This window comes from Penicillium crustosum, assembly GCF_028827405.1.
Source record: "Penicillium crustosum strain IBT 35664 chromosome Unknown utg000003l_segment0_segment0, whole genome shotgun sequence".
Taxonomy (NCBI): domain Eukaryota; kingdom Fungi; phylum Ascomycota; class Eurotiomycetes; order Eurotiales; family Aspergillaceae; genus Penicillium; species Penicillium crustosum.
Genome location: NW_026623124.1, coordinates 2013321 through 2032544, shown reverse-complemented (window position 1 = coordinate 2032544; position 19224 = coordinate 2013321). Strand labels below are relative to the sequence as shown.

The following is a 19224-nucleotide window of genomic DNA, read 5'->3' as shown; positions in this document are numbered from 1 at the left end:
GATCTAAGGATATTTGTCAAACATACATATGGTGCCCTTTTTATGAAGCCTCCCAAATCCGCCTACTAATATACGTGCATATGTAGGTATGATTTATCACTCTCACCTCACTTATGAGAAGCTCATACCCTTTGTAGGAAGGGGTACTCGTGGACACAAGCGTGTGACTCGTTGGGTCTTGCTGAATTAGATACCGTCTATTCCCTCGCCCGCGCGATTTACTTCCCCACTTCTGTCAGATTTATTGAAAAGAAATATTTTTCTTCTTCCTCTTCTTATTTACTCTTCTTTAACATATCATAGCGCGGGATAAAACCATCCACATGGAGCCCGAAGACACGACCTCAGATCTATCTGGCGATGAAGCTGTGGCCGTGCGGCCGCCGGAGTCCCACCGCCATAGAGCTCAAAATGCTTCATTCACTGCCCTGTAAGTTTTCGATCGATCTTAGCCCCAATATCCATTTATGCTGACAGCTCGGAAGGCTTGAAGAGCATGTTATGAACGGGGTTGGAAATGGCCCGAATGGTGCACATGTCGAACTACCCGATGCGGAACTTTCAACTGCTCGTTTGCTCGCAAATACAGAGCCCGGGGGTGGGGTTCTAGACCCTCGCGAATACCAAATAGAGCTCTTTGAAAGGGCAAGGGCTCGCAATACAATTGCAGTCCTCGACACAGGGTCTGGAAAGACTTTAGTGGCGGTGCTTTTGCTCAAGCACATTCTCCAAATCGAACTCAACAAACGTGCAAATGGCGCAAAACCTCGCGTTGCCTTTTTTCTGGTGGACAGTGTAACGTTGGTCTTCCAACAGTCTGCGGTCCTGAGAAACAACCTCGATCAAGCAGTCGCACACTTTTTCGGCAGTCTGGGACCTGATCTTTGGGACAAACAGACGTGGGACAAGCACCTTGAAAAATATATGGTGATTGTATGCACGGCAGAGATCCTAAATCAGTCTCTACTGAATGGCCATATAGGGATTGACCAGATCAATCTTCTGATCTTCGACGAAGCCCACCATGCCAAAAAGGAGCATCCATATGCTCGGTATGCAACCAATTACTTAATTATGCCATGACGACAAAAGCTGATATTTATTAGTATAATCCGAGACGCCTATCTGAGAGCGGATCCTGAAAAGCGCCCAAGGGTCTTCGGGATGACTGCTTCCCCGGTTGATGCTAAGTGTGACATAGCGGAAGCAGCAACGTGAGAACCCCAGGATGAACAAAAGTGGAAGCTTCTGCTTACTGTGTATAGCCAACTTGAGACTCTTTTAGATAGCCGCATTGCAACAACATCGGATCTTGCCCTTCTGCGGAATTTCGTGAACAAGCCAATAGAGCAGGAATGGGTTTACGACAAGCTTCCTCCGCAGTTTGAGACAGATCTGCATAGTACGATGAAAAGCAAATATGGGGATATGCCAGTCCTTGAAGGCGCATTTCGATTTGCATCTGTTGCAAGTTCAGAACTAGGGACTTGGTGCGCAGATCAGGTATGGGCTCTTGCTCTGGCGGACGAAGTGCTGCCTAAGCTAGAGGGTAGTATCAGCAAAGTCACCGATTCCGATCCCCTGGATTCTGAAAAGACCTCTGGGGAGATCAAGCGGGTCCAAGAAGCGAACCAGCTCGTCAAGGAGTACATCGCGAACCAGACATTTCAGCCGAGTGATCTCAGCCCCAAAGTCGAGCTTTTGATGAGAAAGCTGCAAGAACAGTTTGCGAAGTCGCCAGATACCAAATGCATTGTGTTTACACAACGGCGCAATACAGCTAAAGTGCTGTTACATCTGTGCGAAAAGCTGCAAATTCCAAACCTCCGTCCTGAGATCTTAGTCGGTGTTCGCAAAGGAGATGCCGTAGGAATGAATTCCACGTTCCGTGGGCAGTTCCTAGTCTTAGTCAAGTTCCGAAAAAGTGAAGTCAACTGTTTGGTGAGCTTTCATACAAACCCCGAAAAAGCTGCTTGTGGAGACAATCTAATTATTCTCAGTTTGCAACATCGGTCGCAGAGGAAGGCCTTGACATCCCAGACTGTAACCTGGTGGTTAGGTAGGTCATCTGGGATTTGAACCACTACTGGCGCTTCTTCTAACCAAAAAAGATTCGATCTGTATGACACGGTTATTCAATATGTCCAGAGCCGAGGCCGTGCCAGACGCTCCGACTCAGTGGTCAGATTTCCTTCACTTCTATAAGATGCAATTAATTTACTCACTACTTTGTAGTACGCAACCGTCGTTGAAAGTGGTAATCGCAACCACAGCATGAGACTGCAGGAAGTTCGAAGAGCAGAGGTAAGGGTGATCCCCAGGTGATAGTCATAGCACTGAACTAATTGACATGAATAGCACCTCATGAAGAATTTTTGCAACCTGCTGCCGGAGGATCGAAAATTATGCGGAGACGATCACGATATGGGAGTGCTTATTCAAGAAAATCGGAAGAGAACATACACGATCCCGAGAACAGGCGCCATGTTGACCTATCGCCATGCGATTGGCGTACTGGCACGATATGCCAGCTCATTGGTAAGAGCTAATTTGCTTTTACTGATTTGGATCATCAATGCTAATGTTGACAAAATCTCAGCAATACGAGAACGAGATCTCTGCCTCGGTGACATATATTGTCATGTCAGAAAACGAATCATTCAGCTGTGAGATAATTATGCCAGAGAAGTCACCTGTGCGAAGAGTGCTTGGATGTTCCGAACCAAAGAAATCACTCGCCAAGCAGTCCGCTGCTTTCGATGCATGTCTGCTGCTTCGAAAAAGGAATCTGTTAGACGAGCACTTCAACTCTATCTACCACAAGCGCCTGCCAGCAATGCGCAATGCCAAATTGGCCATTACTTCAAAGAGGACTGACCAGTACAGAATGCGTACCAAGCCCTCAATCTGGGCTAGACAGCAGGGAACCATTCCAACACGTCTCTACGGGATAGTCATTCGTCTCATTCCATCAGAGCCTCTAGCTCGAGTTCACGGAAGTATCGTCTTGCTGACGCGAGAGCGAATCGCAGCAATCCCGACTTTTCTTGTCTTCTTGGATGATGATATCGAGACTATGGTCCAGTCTTTGTCTATTGTCGGGGACCTTGAGATTGCTTCCGATGAGCTCCAAAATGTGACTGCATTTACACTTTCTGTCTTCCATGACGTGTTTCACAAGACCTACAAACATGTCTCGGAACAGTTTCCGTACTGGCTTGCGCCTGCTCGAGAAGATGTGGAAATTGGAACGTCAACAAGTGTCTTTGACATAATTGACTGGGCGGCTTTGCAATACGTTCAAGATAACCCTAAGCTTGTGTGGTCTCCTGATATGGAGCCAGAATCATTGCTGACTCGATTCATTTACGACGATTGGAATGGAAAGTATCGATACTTCCCGCTTGCTATAGACCCCAATCTACGCCCTTCAGACCCTCCCCCATCTTACGTACCATCCAGAAAATGGTCAGACGATATCATGAACTGGTCCTTGAGTTTGAGCAAAAACTCACGTCCTAAATTCTTCAATCGTTGTATCTGGTCTCAGCCAGTTTTACATGCAGAATTGATCTGCCTTCGGCGAAACTTTCTTGACAAAGCGGCCGAGGATGAGAAAGCATCCAACTCGAGATGCGTCATTTGCCCTCAGCCTTTGGCCATATCGGCGGTTAGTTTTGTATCAGTATATGTTTTAGCTCACCTGAAATGCTGACACGTAACTCAGATTTCCATGCCTGTAGCCGCGACGTGTTTTGTCTTCCCAGCAATTATCACTCGAATGGAGTCCTACCTGATTGTCCAGGAGGGATGTAAAATGTTAGGTCTTGGTGACATTCAGCTCGAGTATGCCCTGGAGGCCTTTACCAAGGATTCGGACAACACCGAAGAGCATCGAAGCCTACAAATTCACGTTCAGCGAGGAATGGGAAAGAACTACGAGCGTCTTGAACTACTAGGAGACTCTGTGCTCAAGATGGCAACATCGATTTCGCTCTTTGTTCAAAATCCCGACGATGATGAATACGACTACCACGTTAACCGAATGTGTCTCATCTGCAACAAGAACCTGTTCAAAAGCGCAACTGAACTCAAGCTATACGAGTACATACGTAGTCGTGGATTCTCTCGGTATGTTCTTTACTTTGCATCCTCATAAGTGGATCTTTGACTAACACTCAGCCACAGGCATATGTGGTATCCCCCAGGTCTTTCGCTTGAGTATGGGCGAGACCACGCCAAATTTTTTGCTAGTGAAGGGAAACATGCCTTAGCCGAGAAGACTATAGCAGATGTCTGCGAGGCATTGATAGGAGCATCGTTGCTCTCGGGAGGTGATGATAATCGTTATGACATGGCCATCAAAGCAGTGACCGTCTTCGTCAACAGCCAGAACCACACCGCAACCTCATGGAAAGACTACATCTCTTCATATTCTATCCCTTCATACCAGAATAGGACGGCCGATGGATTCGAAAAGAACTTGGCTCAGCAGATCTTCGAGAAAGTAGGCTACGAGTTCAAGTATCCCCGTCTTCTACGGTCAGCGTTCACGCATCCGTCTTACCCACTGGCATGGGCCAAGGTGCCTTGCTACCAACGGCTCGAGTTTTTGGGTGATGCCCTCCTGGATATGGTGTGCGTGGAGCACTTGTTTCATCGGTTCCCCCACCGAGATCCGCAGTGGTTGACTGAACACAAGGTCTGTATCTTATTTAGTAAAGCCAAGTCACACAGAACTCCCGACTAACATTAATCGATAGATGGCCATGGTATCCAACAAATTTCTCGGTGCTTTGGCTGTAAAACTAGGGCTTCATGTTCATCTTCAGCACTTCAGCAATCCTCTCATGATCCACAACAGCAAATACGCGGAGGAGCTTCAGCTTGCCGAGAGCGAAAGCAATGGAGAGGTAGATTATTGGCTTTCGACATCGGATTCTCCAAAGGTAAGGTCTCTATTCAACATGTGCATAATCCACATACTCACGGAATTACAGTGTCTTCCCGACATGCTTGAGGCTTATCTCGGTGCCATATTTGTTGATTCTGGTTTCGACTTCACAGTGATTGAGGCTTTCTTCAAGAGGCACATCCTGCCATTCTTCCACGACATGTCTATTTACGACACATTTGCAAATAGGCATCCAACGGTAAGGCCATCTCCTTTCCCCGAGAACATACCTCTCGTACTAATAAATCATAGACATTCCTCCATAGTCAAATGACTCACAGCTACCGATGCAGCGATTACTGTCTGAAATCTGCAGAGGTTCCTACTGTGGAGGGAGAGACTCCCAGGGTCTTTGCTGCAGTTATGGTGCATGGCCAATCCATTGCCAGCGCAGTCGCATCTTCTAGTCGATATGCTAAAGTGAGGGCTAGTACCCGGACATTGGCTGTTATTGATGGAATGACACTTTCTGAGTTCCAGGAGAAATACCATTGTGCTTGTCAAAGTCAAGCCCCCACGGACCAAGCAAATATCGGAACGGCAGTTTGAAAATGAGAGAAATTGTGGAGGATAGCTGGCAAATTTGTTCTTTTGTTGTATTTTAGTTGCCTTCACAAAATACGATATCGGGGTACTATTACATGGGCGTCTAGAAATGAGAATCGTACAAATGCAACCCTTCAATATAAAGTGAAGCTTATACTTCGAAAGGAACGGGGCCAGGGACGAGAGCCATGGATGTGCGGTGTCGCATGGGGGTCGTGTCACGCTTAACCTAATATGGAATAGTGTACATCCCCTGAAGTAAAGCAAACACGCCGCGTATCTTTTTGATCTTCAACAGACATAGGACTCAGGACGGCATAGGCCTGGAATTTATCTTTGCAATCATTTTTAATCTATTAGATTTTATTTTTCTTCCCAGCCTTTGTCATTTATCCTTTTACTCTGTTTTCCCGACTCCCGCTTGACGCGATCTCAAACACCCACCCAATCCGCGCTCCTATTATTCCTTTACCACCGATGAGCATTTCAAATTCGTCATAATAATCTCGACATAATGGAGGTCGCCTCATCAGGCGTGCCAAATGGCACCTCAACGCCAGAAACCGCAGCTCTGGTTGATTCCGGTGCGGTCATTCAGTACTTGACCGAAGTGCTCCAGGTGACACTGGGAGCCCAGAGGTCCGAGCTGGAAAGCGCTGGGAGCTTGCTTTCGGAATCAAGGTACAATGAAACATTGCAACGGTGTACGCGATTTGCCTCGGAAGCGCAAGTCGCACTCTATGTGCAAAAGGACATTGTGACAGCGGAGGAAACCAACGGCGAAACGGAGGACCAAGGTAAGTCCAACCCAAGTCATTAACCGTTGGATGATGTGATGCTAATAGTGTTGGCGATGAAACAGCAGTACAGTATGTCTATAACCTTTCCTCCGATATCTCGTCCGCTCCTACGACAGTCTCCTCGGTGGCTATCATCAAACGACCTGTTCCAATCGACATGAGCCTTCCCATAGCGTCGCAGGTCCAAGTCATGAACCTCCCCGGTCCCGCTTCTCTCAGCAACCCCAGCGCTCAGCAGGGGAATTCAATGTCGCCCTACCAAATCCTACATTTGATGATACACCATTGTCTCAGTCCTTACTTCGAATCCTACACTCGCAGTCAAGAGACAGCCGTCGGCACGAAATCGAAAACCGATACGGAGGCAAAGACTGGTATTCCGGGAACAAAGAAGAAATTCGCGGACTTGGAGCTAGGGTTGATACACCTCCAGCAGAATGTGGAGATTCCAGCCCTGAACCTTCCTCTTCATGAAGTCGTACAGGCTGCTCTGACGGAGGCAGAAGCGCGTGGTATCAAACCATCGGTCGAGTTGATTCCATCGGCAGTATTGGAAAGCAGTGCTTTCACAAACAGCATTCAGAATGTCGTGAACGGTTGGATTAGATCCATCCAGACGATCACTAAGATGACCCGCGACCCGGACAGCGAATCTGCTTCGCCAGAGGTCAACTTCTGGCTGTCCCTAGAGGCTGCCCTGGAGGGAATCGATGCTCAGCTGCAAAGCGAGGGTGTTAAGTTGACTATGGATATTCTCCGCCATGCAAAGCGGTACCAACCGACCCTCAGTTTCGTGGCAGACACTGGGCTGAAAGAGGCCACTGAATTGGTCCAGAAATACAATCAGTTGATGCGCGATTTCCCTCTCGATGAACTCCTGTCTGCAACTTCCTTGCAAAAGGTTCAGGAATCACTGAACTTGATTTTCACTCACCTGAATAAGAAGTTGAAGATTTGCCCTTACCCCATTAAGCGAGCACTTTCACTCGTCGAAGCCATCTCCGGGGATCTTGATAAGAAGATCCATGAGCTTATTACTGGACGTACGGTCTTGCATCTGGATTACCGTGAGTTCCGGTCTTTGATGAAGACTACACAAGCGATCTGGCGTACTTGGGACGAAAACTTGAAGGAATTCACAAACGTTGCGCGTGAATCAACACGACGTCGTAACGAGAAATTCATTCCGATTAAGATCAATGCGAGACATGACAAAACCCGCGAGCGGGTGAAGTACATCGACACCTTTAGGATCAACCACGAACAGCTCCAGAAGACCATTATCAACGTCCTTGGACCTAACAGCTCTTCATCTGTGGAGAATGGAGCCGGAGTCGATGCCGACGGCGCAGTCATAGTCGAGGAGATTGGTGATGTCGATGCCGTGGAGGAAGTTGCACATGCCTACGCTGCGCTCAAGAACGTGGATGTGTTGGATGTTTCACCGGAGGGATCTTTCAACTGGGAGCAGGCCGAAATTGCCTACAGTGAGCGTACTTCCCGCGTTGAGAATTCCATCATTGCTCGCTTGCGTGACCGTCTGGCGACTGCCAGAAATGCTAATGAGATGTTCCGTGTGTTCTCGAAGTTCAACGCTCTTCTCGTTCGCCCTAAGATCCGTGGTGCAATTGGCGAGTATCAAACGCAACTTATTGACAATGTCAAGCGAGACATCAGTGCTTTACATGAGCGCTTCAAGCAACAGTACGGTAATTCGGAAGCTCATGCCATGGCCCAACTACGAGACCTGCCACCCGTGTCGGGCGCCATTATCTGGACTCGCCAAATTGAGCATCAGCTTGATGGCTACATGCGCAAGGTCGAAAATGTTCTCGGCGAGAACTGGCACTTGCACGCCGAGGGCCAGAAGTTGCAGAATGAGGGTAACTTGTTCCGCAAGAAGCTCGACACCCGGCCTGTTTTCGAGTCATGGCTGTGGGACGTCCAACGACGCCATTTTACAATCGCTGGACGTCTGTTTAATGTTGTGCGTAACCGATCCGCAGGAAACATTTTGGAGCTGGCAGTCAACTTCGATGCTCAGATCATTGCCCTCTTCAAGGAGGTCCGCAATCTTATCTGGCTCAACTTCCAGGTTCCTCATGCTGTCAGCAATATTTCGAAGGAGGCGAAGCGTGTCTACCCTTACGCCATCAGCCTGATGGAGAGTGTTCGTACTCTGTTGCAGACGAATCGGGCAATTGCGTCGATGACCGATGTCAATATACTGCTCAACGGCTACATGAACGATGTGCAGACTATGGTTGCTAAGGGTATCCCTCTCCGGTGGGAGTCCTTTGTCCATTCTTACGAGCTGCACGTCAAACAGTCAGCGTTGGCAAATGGTGCGATTGAGGGATCTTTGCCTGGTCGTTCTGAAAGCAAGCATGTGCAATTTGTCCGCGAGTTTGCCATTTCAGCATCCACACTTCAAACCAAAACTTCTGTCCTTGACACCATCAACGAGAACATCCAGAAATCGATCCATGAGCTCAAGACTTGCCCATACGACGCATCGGCTTTCAAGCAACGCTTGGACAGCATCCAAGTTGCTGTTGATAAGCTTAACCTCGAAAACTATGTGAACCTTGGATACTGGGTTGCTCAGCTTAATGGAAGCATCGAGGCAATCTTGCGTGATCGACTTGTTCGTGCTGTGCGCGAGTGGATCCTCACCTTCCAAGGTACCAACAATGAAAACTCGACAGCTTCTCATCAGCTTTCAGCAGCCGAGACAGATGCTTTGAATTACAAGATCCAGTTCCCTGAGCTCTTCCACGAGATTCTGATGAAGAACCAAGTCCTCCATTTGGACCCACCGTTGCAATTCGCACGCGCAAGCTGGTTCTCCCACTTTGATGCATGGCTCGGTGTGATTTGCAATCTAGAAAAGATCAAACCTTCGCGTTACCAGATCTCCATTGTTGTGCAAAACGTTCGCGTGTCCGAAGTCTGCTTCTCCGACCTCCCGCAAAATTGCACCAATGAGCTCAATGAAGTCTACAATATCGTTGAATCAAGAGTGAAGGATGTTTCTGAATATGTCGATAAGTGGTTGCAGTTCCAATCACTTTGGGATCTTCGATCCGAGCAGGTCTACGAGATCCTGGGAGATGATCTGTCTCAGTGGCTTCAGCTTCTTCAGGAAATCAGAAAGAGCCGTGCTACGTTTGATACTTCGGAAGTCAGCCGCGGCTTCGGAAACATCAGGATTGATTACGAGCAAGTCCAAACCAAGGTGAATGCCAAATACGACCAGTGGCAGCATGAGATCCTTGTCAAGTTCGGTTCTAAGCTTGGCAGCCGCATGAGAGAGGTTCACTCCGAGATTGCTGCTGCCCGCAGGGATTTGGAAGGCCAAACCCTGGAGGCCTCTTCAACCGCCCATGCCGTGTCTTTCATCACCATTGTTCAGCAGTGCAAGCGGAAGACTCGAGTCTGGGAGCCCGAGGTTGATCTCTTCCGCCAAGGTCAAACCACACTCGCCCGCCAGCGTTACCAGTTCCCGTATGACTGGCTTCACGTTGAGAATGTTGATGGTGAATGGGCAGCCCTCAACGAGCTCCTTAGCCGCAAGAGCAAAATTGTCAACGAGCAAACGGAAGGTCTGCGTGCAAAGATTAGCGCCGAAGACCACGTCATTGCTGGCAAGATTGCTGAAGTTATTGGCCAATGGAATGACGAGAAGCCGGTATCTGGCACTATTCCACCTGAGGAAGCATCTCGTACCCTGAGCTCTTTCCAGTCTCGTCTCGAGTCTCTCCAGTCTGAGTTTGAGATGGTATCAAAGGCCAAGGAAGCTCTTGATCTTCCCCCGAGCTCTGAGTCATCACTTCCTCCCATCCTCGAGGAGGTCCAGGATTTCATGTCAGTCTGGGCTGCTCTCGCAACTATCTGGAATAGTCTCAACGACCTTCGCGATGGGCTTTGGACCAGCGTGCAACCCAGGAAGCTCCGACAGTCTCTCGATAATTTGATCAAAATGACCAAGGAGATGCCCAGTCGCATGAGACAATATGCTGCATTTGAACATATTCAGAATGTCCTTCGGCAGCTGCTGAAAGTCAACTCCCTTTTGTCCGACATGAAATCCGAAGCCGTCAAGGAAAGACACTGGCATAAGATTTACAAGAGTCTCAAGCCCGACAAGCGTTTCTCTCTTGTCTCTTTGACTCTTGGTGATGTCTGGGATTTGCAACTCGCATCAAGCGATTCCATCATCCGTGCTATCATCGCACAGGCACAGGGTGAGATGGCATTGGAGGAATTCCTGAAGTCTGTTCGCGAGACTTGGCAAAACTATTCACTGGACCTGGTGCACTACCAGAACAAATGCCGACTGATCAAAGGCTTCGACGATCTGTTCGCCAAGTGCAGCGAGAACCTGAACTCTCTCCAGGCCATGAGACATTCTCCGTACTACAAAGAATTCGAAGAAGAAGCTACATCTTGGGAAGATAAACTGAACCGAGTCCATGTTCTTTTCGATGTCTGGATCGATGTCCAGAGGCAATGGGTCTACCTGGAAGGCGTCTTCACTGGCAATGCTGACATCAAGCATCTTCTTCCTTTGGAATCCGGACGTTTCCAAAATATCAACTCCGAATTCTTCACTGTCATGAAGAAGGTGTACAAATCTCCATTCGTTCTGGATATTCTCGCAATTGTTGATGTGCAAAAGTCTCTGGAGAGACTGGCTGATTTGCTCAACAAAATCCAAAAGGCGCTTGGTGAATATTTGGAGCGTGAGCGTGTCTCATTCCCTCGCTTCTACTTTGTTGGAGATGAGGATCTGTTGGAGATTATTGGTAACAGCAATGACATCTTCCGTGTCGCCAAGCATTTCAAGAAGATGTTTGCTGGAATGTCAGGCCTTGTCATGGATGACGATAACAATATTGTTGCATTCACTTCCAAGGAGGGTGAAGAAGTCCGTTTGAAGAAAGAGATCAACCTCCTCAAGACTCCTCGGATCAATGATTGGCTCACCGCGCTAGAGACCAGCATGAAGTTGACTCTGGCAGAACTTCTTGGAGAGGCCATTGAACAATTCGGAGTTCTTTACCATAGCAGTGATGTGGACCGCACGGCTTTCAATGACTTCCTGTCTAACTACCCTGCTCAGATCGTGGTCCTCGCCAGTCAGGTTACTTGGACCAACGCAGTGCAACACTCCTTGGAGGAAGGAGGTGCAACTCTCCCCGCGTTGCACAGTTCCGAAGTTCGGATTCTCGAGTTGCTGGCTGCCACGGTGCTTGGTGAACTCGATCCGATCACTCGCAAGAAGTGTGAGCATATGATCACGGAATTCGTTCACCAGCGCGACTGCATCTCCAAGCTTATTAGCCTCAATGCGACGACGCCCACGCACTACCATTGGCTCCTTCAGATGCGTTACGTCTTCAACGATTCAGTTGATTTCTTGGAGCGTCTGTATGTTCACATGGCCAACGCCAAGCTCGCCTATGGATTCGAGTATCTGGGCGTGCCTGAGCGCCTTGTTCGCACCCCTCTCACAGATCGTTGTTTCCTCACCCTTACTCAAGCTCTTTGCCAGCGCCTCGGCGGTTCGCCCTATGGCCCTGCTGGTACCGGAAAAACCGAGTCAGTCAAGGCATTGGGCCTGCAACTCGGTCGTTTCACCCTTGTCTTCTGTTGTGACGACACATTCGATTTCCAAGCAATGGGTCGGATTTTCCTTGGTATCTGCCAGGTCGGTGCGTGGGGTTGCTTTGACGAGTTTAACCGTCTTGAAGAACGTATTCTGTCCGCCGTCTCTCAGCAGATTCAGAACATCCAGATCGGTCTGAAAACTAGCGGAGATGGTGATAAGTCTCAAATCGAACTCGTCGGAAGACGACTCGCTGTGAACTCCAACACCGGAATTTTCATTACCATGAACCCTGGTTACGCTGGTCGTTCCAACTTGCCAGACAACTTGAAGAAGCTGTTCCGCAGTGTTGCTATGTCCAAACCAGATAAGGAACTAATTGCCGAAGTAATGCTTTTCTCTCAAGGTTTCAAGCAGGCCAAGTCTCTCTCCAAGCAGACAGTTCCTTTCTTCGACCACTGTGCTTCCCGACTCTCTAAGCAGGCTCATTACGACTTCGGTCTCCGTGCATTGAAGAGTGTGCTTGTTAGCTCAGGTGGTCTTAAGCGCGCTCGCCTTGCCAACGCTGATGGAGATCTAGGCCCTGACGATATTATTGAACCTCAAATTATTGTTCAAAGTCTCCGGGAGACAATCGCTCCTAAGCTTATCCGAGAAGATGTGGAAATCATGTTGGACATTCAGGTGGAAGACTTCGCTGGTGTGGATTATGTACCTGCCAACTTCGAGAAACTCACCCAGGCGATCCGTGATATTGCTACCAAAGAGCAACATCTCGTCGACAGTGAGATGTGGATCACCAAGGCACTGCAGCTCTACCAGATTCAATGCATCCACCATGGTGTCATGATGGTTGGAAAGTCAGGGGCCGGTAAATCGACTGCCTGGAAGATTCTACTGCAAGCGATGCAGCGCATTGAAGGCGTTGAGGGTGTCTCCCACATCATTGACTCCAAGGTCATGTCTAAGGAGTCTCTCTATGGTAACCTTGATAGCACTACCCGTGAATGGACAGATGGTCTCTTCACTGGAATTCTGAGAAAGATCGTGGACAACCTCCGTGGCGAGGACAGCAAACGTCATTGGATTGTTTTCGATGGAGATGTTGATCCTGAGTGGGTTGAGAACCTGAACAGTGTTCTAGATGACAACAAGCTCCTCACTCTTCCCAACGGAGAGCGTCTCAACCTACCTTCCAATGTTCGCATCATGTTCGAAGTCGAAAGCTTGAAATATGCCACGCTTGCTACTGTCAGTCGTTGCGGTATGGTGTGGTTCAATGCGGACACTGTTACTCCAACCATGATGATCTCCAACTACGTGGAGAGCCTTAGGACAAAGACCTTTGAGGACCTGGATGAAGACAGCGCACCCGCAGGAACCGCAGCGATTCGGACACAAGATGCCCAGGACACAGTTGCAACAATTCTCAAACAGTTCCTGGAGGTTGATGACTTGGTTCTCAAAGCTCTCGAGGAGGCAAAGAAATACAACCATATCATGGAGTTTACGGATATCCGTGCTCTCAACACCCTCTTCAGCTTGTTGAACAAGGCCTGCCGAAACGTCCTCGAATACAATGTCCAGCATCCAGACTTCCCTCTAGACCCTGAGCAGATCGAGTCCTACATGTCCAAGAAGCTTCTTCTGACACTGGTCTGGTCCCTTACCGGTGATTGTCCACTAAATGACCGCAAGGCGTTCGGAAAATACATCACTGGAATGTCTACTATCGATCTTCCACCGGACGGCGATTCATCTCTCATCGACTACGACGTCACTCTTCCCAAGTCTGACTGGACCAGCTGGCATTCGCAGGTTCCCACGATTGATATCAACACACATTCCGTAACTCAAACCGACGTCATTATCCCCACGGTCGATACTGTCCGTCACGAGGATGTGCTGTACTCGTGGCTTGCCGAGCATAAGCCCTTGTTGCTCTGTGGTCCTCCTGGATCCGGTAAGACCATGACATTGTTCGCTGCGCTCCGAAAGCTCCCGAACATGGAGGTTGTTGGTCTCAACTTCTCGAGTGCCACCACACCTGACCTCCTGATCAAGACCTTTGAGCAGTACTGTGAGTACAAAAAGACTCTGAATGGTGTGGTGATGTCTCCCAACCAGATTGGCCGCTGGCTTGTCATTTTCTGCGACGAGATCAATCTTCCGGCCCCTGATCGCTATGGCACTCAGCGTGCCATCTCCTTCCTGCGCCAACTTGTGGAGCAGAACGGTTTCTGGAGAACTACCGACAAGACCTGGGTTACTCTGGATCGCATTCAATTTGTTGGTGCCTGTAACCCTCCTACGGATGCTGGTCGTACGCCGATGGCCGAGAGATTCCTGCGTCATGCGCCCCTTATCATGGTCGATTACCCCGGCGAGATCTCTCTCAACCAGATTTATGGCACATTCAACTCTGCTGTGCTTAAGATCCTTCCCTTGCTGCGTGGGTACTCCGAGGCCCTCACTAGGGCTATGGTTCAGTTCTACCTCGAATCCCAGGCCCGCTTCACGCCCCAAATCCAGCCCCACTATGTGTACTCGCCTCGTGAGCTCACCAGATGGGTTCGTGGTTTGTACGAGGCTATTAAGCCATTGGAAACACTTTCTGTCGAAGGCCTGGTCCGCATTTGGGCGCACGAAGCCCTGCGTCTATTCCAGGACAGACTCGTGGATGAGGATGAGAGAGCTTGGACGGCAGATGCTGTCCGCCGAATTGCTCTGGAACATTTCCCTACTATCGATGACCAAGAAGCACTGAAGGGCCCGATCCTATTCTCGAACTGGCTGTCAAAGAACTACATCCCTGTCGAACAGGAGAGTCTGCGTGAATTCGTGAAGGCACGTCTAAGAACCTTCTGCGAAGAAGAAGTGGATGTTCCACTTGTGTTGTTCAACGATGTCCTTGAGCACGCGCTACGTATCGATCGAGTCTTCCGCCAGCCTCAAGGTCATCTCATCCTCATCGGTGTAAGCGGAAGTGGAAAGACAACCCTATCTCGCTTTGTCGCTTGGATGAATGGTCTGAAGGTCTTCCAGATCAAGGTACACGGAAAGTACTCTTCGGAAGATTTCGATGATGATCTGCGCAGCGTTCTTCGCCGGGCAGGATGCAAGGGCGAAAAGATTTGTTTCATCATGGACGAGTCGAACGTCCTTGACTCTGGATTCCTGGAACGCATGAACACTTTGCTTGCAAACGCCGAAGTCCCCGGTCTCTTCGAGGGCGATGAATTCTCCTCGTTGATGACTGCTTGTAAAGAGGGTGCACAGCGTCAAGGCTTGCTGCTCGATTCGCAGGAGGAGCTATACAAGTGGTTCACCTCTCAAATTGTGAAGAACCTGCACGTTGTGTTCACCATGAACCCGCCAGAGGAGGGCCTATCTTCCAAGGCAGCTACTAGTCCCGCCTTGTTCAACCGTTGTGTCCTGAACTGGATGGGTGACTGGTCTGACCAAGCTCTGTTCCAGGTTGGCTCCGAGCTCACTCAATCGGTCGATCTGGACAAACCAAACTTCATCTCGCCTGATAGCATCCCAGTGGCGTACCGCGAGTTGGCTCTCCCGGCATCACACAGAGACACTGTTGTCAATTCCATGGTGTACATTCACCACTCTTTGCATCGCTTCAATGGACGGCTTCAGAAGCAACAGGGCCGGGCGACTTTCCTCACCCCTCGCCATTATCTCGACTTTGTTGCGCAGTACGTTAAGCTATTCAACGAGAAGCGCGAGGATCTCGAGGAGCAACAACGTCACTTGAACATCGGTCTCGAAAAGCTCCACGACACCGTCGACAAAGTCAGCGACCTTCGAGCTAGTCTCGCACAAAAGAAGACACAATTGGAGAAGAAGGACACGGAAGCGAACGAGAAATTGCAGCGTATGGTTGCTGATCAACAGGAGGCAGAACAGCGGAAGCACGTTTCGTTGGAAGTGCAGGCCGCATTGGAGATACAAGAGAAGGAAGTGGCGACTCGGAAGGAGGTGGTCCTTCACGATCTGGCCCGGGCCGAACCCGCTGTTTTGGAAGCCCAGAAGAGTGTCAGCAACATTAAGCGTCAACACCTCACGGAAGTTCGTTCCATGGGTAACCCTCCAGCCAGCGTCCGACTTGCCCTGGAAGCCGTATGCACACTCCTCGGTCACACCGTCGACAGCTGGAAGACAATCCAAGGTCTCATTCGTCGGGATGACTTCATTGCCAGTATCGTCAACTACGATAACGAGCGCCAGATGACGCGCAGACACCGTACCAAGATGCAAAATGAGTTCCTCTCGAAGGAAGACTTCACCTATGAGCGAGTCAACCGCGCTAGTAAGGCTTGTGGTCCTCTCGTGCAATGGGTTGAGGCCCAAGTCAACTACTCTGCCATCCTTGATCGTGTTGGCCCTCTACGTGAGGAGGTGGACCAGCTCGAGGAGCAGGCCCTGCAAACAAAGGCCGAAGCCCAGGCCATCGAAAACACCATCAACAGCCTCGAAAGCAGCATCGCTACCTATAAGGCCGAGTACGCAGCTCTTATTAGTGAGACGCAGGCGATTAAGACTGAGATGAACCGAGTTCAGTTCAAGGTCGACCGTAGTGTTCGTTTGCTTGATAGTTTGTCCTCTGAGCGTGGGCGCTGGGAAGATGGAAGCAAGTCATTCGAAACTCAAATCGGCACACTTGTTGGCGATGTCCTCATTGCAGCTGCATTCCTTGCATATGCTGGTCTTTACGATCAGCAATTCCGTAAGGCAATGGCTGAGGACTGGGTCCACCAACTGGGGGCCTCTGGCATTCAGTACAAGCCTCACAACCCCATCACGGAATACTTGTCCAATGCCGATGAGCGTCTGACCTGGCAGAGTCATTCTCTTCCCGTCGATGACCTTTGTACCGAGAACGCCATCATCCTCAAGAGATTCAACAGATACCCCCTTATTGTTGATCCATCTGGCCGTATTACAGAATTCTTGCAGAAGGAAAGCAAGGAACGCAAGCTTACTGTCACGAGCTTCTTGGACGATTCCTTCGTCAAGCAATTGGAGAGTGCCTTGCGTTTCGGAAACCCCATCCTTATCCAGGATGCCGAGCACCTGGACCCTATTCTCAATCACGTCCTCAACAAGGAATACCAGAAGACTGGTGGTCGTGTCCTCATTCAATTGGGCAAGCAAGAAATCGATTTCTCGCCATCCTTCAAGCTCTTCCTGTCGACTCGCGATCCATCTGCATCGTTCCCGCCAGATATTTGCAGTCGTACCACCTTTGTCAACTTCACTGTCACCCAGAGCAGCTTGCAAACACAGTCTTTGAACGATGTCCTGAAATTCGAGCGACCTGATGTCGATGAGCGTCGCAACAATCTCGTCAAGATGCAAGGAGAATTCAAGGTCCACCTTCGACAACTGGAGAAGCGTCTTTTGCAAGCTCTCAACGAGTCCCGTGGTAACATTCTTGACGATGACAATGTCATTGAAACTCTGGAGACTCTCAAGAAGGAGGCTGCCGATATTTCTCTGAAAATGGACCAGACCGAAGGCGTTATGCTTGAGGTCGATAACGTTACGCAGAACTACAGCATCATTGCTCGTTCATGCAGTGCAGTCTTTGCGGTTTTGGAGCAGCTTCACCACATCAACCACTTCTACCAGTTCTCTCTGCAGTACTTTGTCGATATTTTCAACTCTGTTCTCTACCAAAACAAACGTCTTGCTCAGGAGAAGGATCACTCTGCACGTGTCCAGATTATTGTTAGGGACTTATTTATCAACACCTACCAGCGAACCTCGCTGGGTCTCGTTCAAAAGGATCGCATTACCCTTGCCATCTTGCTTGCTCAGGCTACTCCATACCCAATGGACAGGACCATTCTCGATCGCGTCCTTGATGAGACAGTGGAGGACACGGATCTTTCAACTGCCGTGGACGCCCGCGACCAAGTGATGACGAAGTTGGCGAACATGTCCCTCTTCAAAGATCATATTTCGAATGTCACCGAAGAACAGTGGGATCGCTTCTTCGGCGAGGAGCTTGCCGAGAACGTCGTTCCGGTCATGTGGGACGAGAGTGTGTCGCAACTCGACCAGCTCCTTCGGTCCTTGCTCCTTGTCAAGATTTGCCGCATGGACCGATTCGTGCCCTCCGCCGAGCGTTTCATCGAGGCGGTGTTCGGCCGCGAGCTCTTCGAGGGCGGTGCCGACCTCAAGGATGTAGTTGACCAAGTTACTGCAACCAGACCCATTGCACTCAGCTCCAGCCCTGGCTTCGATGCCAGTTATAAGGTCGATGCTCTTGTCGAAGCCACACGCGCAACCTGCGCCAACATCGCCATGGGTTCCAACGAAGGTCTCGAAAGCGCGGACAAGGCCATCAGCAATGCAGCTGCAGTCGGTAACTGGGTGCTGGTCAAGAACGTCCACCTGGCCCCTGCTTGGCTGCAGAGTCTTGAAAAGAGACTGGACTCTCTCAAGCCACACAAGGAATTCCGCCTCTTCTTGTCCATGGAGTCCAGCCCTAAGATCCCTGTCAATTTGATCCGGGCCTCGCGTGTGCTGATGTACGAGCAGCCCGCGGGTGTGCGTGCAAACATGAAAGATTCTCTTTCTTCGCTGAATGTGCGAGCCAGCAAGGCTCCCGTCGAAAAGGCCCGTGTCTATCTCTTGCTCTGCTTCCTGCACGCCGTCGTCCAGGAAAGACTCCGCTATGCACCAAGTCTTGGATGGAAGGGCTTCTGGGAGTTCAACGACAGCGACGTAAGTACCCTACATCCATACATTTATTCTTCTTACAAATGCTAACACTTCCCTCAGTACGAATGCTCAGCCTACATCATCGACCACTGGGTCGATTCTGTATCCCAAGGCCGTTCCAACGTTGCTCCACAGAAGATTCCATGGGAGATGATCCGCACTCTCGTCGCAGAGATGTACGGTGGTAAAATCGACGATGCAGGAGACTACCAGCAGCTCGAAAACCTTGTCAATGGCTTCCTTACACCCGCCGCCTTCGAAGACGGCTACAAGCTCGTCTCGGGTGTAGAGAACGACAGTCTATTGACACTTCCTGAGACCACTAGCATGCGCGACTTCGTTGCCTGGGTTAACAACCTGCCGGAGCGTGAGCCTCCTACCTACCTGGGTCTGCCTGCCAATGCCGAGAAACTCTTGCTGGTTGGCCATGGCCGTAAGATGATTTCTGATCTCTCACGGGTTACGACTCTTCTTGATGAAGGGGAGCAGTTGATGGTTGATAACTGATCTGTACTTGTTTTTGTTTACGTTTTTTTTCTCTCAAAGCTCCTACAAGGATTGTGTTATTG

The 19224-nt window shown here is 49.6% G+C and overlaps 2 protein-coding genes across 2 annotated transcripts; both read left to right on the top strand.

Annotated features, from left to right (window-relative positions):
- Nucleotides 1–323: 323 nt before the first annotated feature.
- On the top strand, nt 324–5503 carry N7487_007820 (uncharacterized protein; the record flags this gene model as incomplete). The annotated part of the gene is made up of 14 exons (XM_056875550.1): nt 324–430; nt 486–1052; nt 1107–1214; nt 1266–1941; nt 2001–2059; nt 2112–2181; nt 2236–2304; nt 2359–2538; nt 2600–3670; nt 3728–4131; nt 4189–4702; nt 4764–4949; nt 5001–5153; nt 5207–5503. The coding sequence occupies 14 exons, from the start codon at nt 324–326 to the stop codon at nt 5501–5503; spliced, it is 4461 nt and encodes a 1486-aa protein (XP_056727738.1).
- Nucleotides 5504–6014: 511 nt separating this feature from the next.
- N7487_007819 (uncharacterized protein) lies at nt 6015–19162 on the top strand (the record flags this gene model as incomplete). Its single annotated transcript, XM_056875549.1, has 3 exons — nt 6015–6297; nt 6363–18658; nt 18716–19162. The coding sequence occupies 3 exons, from the start codon at nt 6015–6017 to the stop codon at nt 19160–19162; spliced, it is 13026 nt and encodes a 4341-aa protein (XP_056727737.1).
- Between the last annotated feature and the right edge of the window lie 62 nt (nt 19163–19224).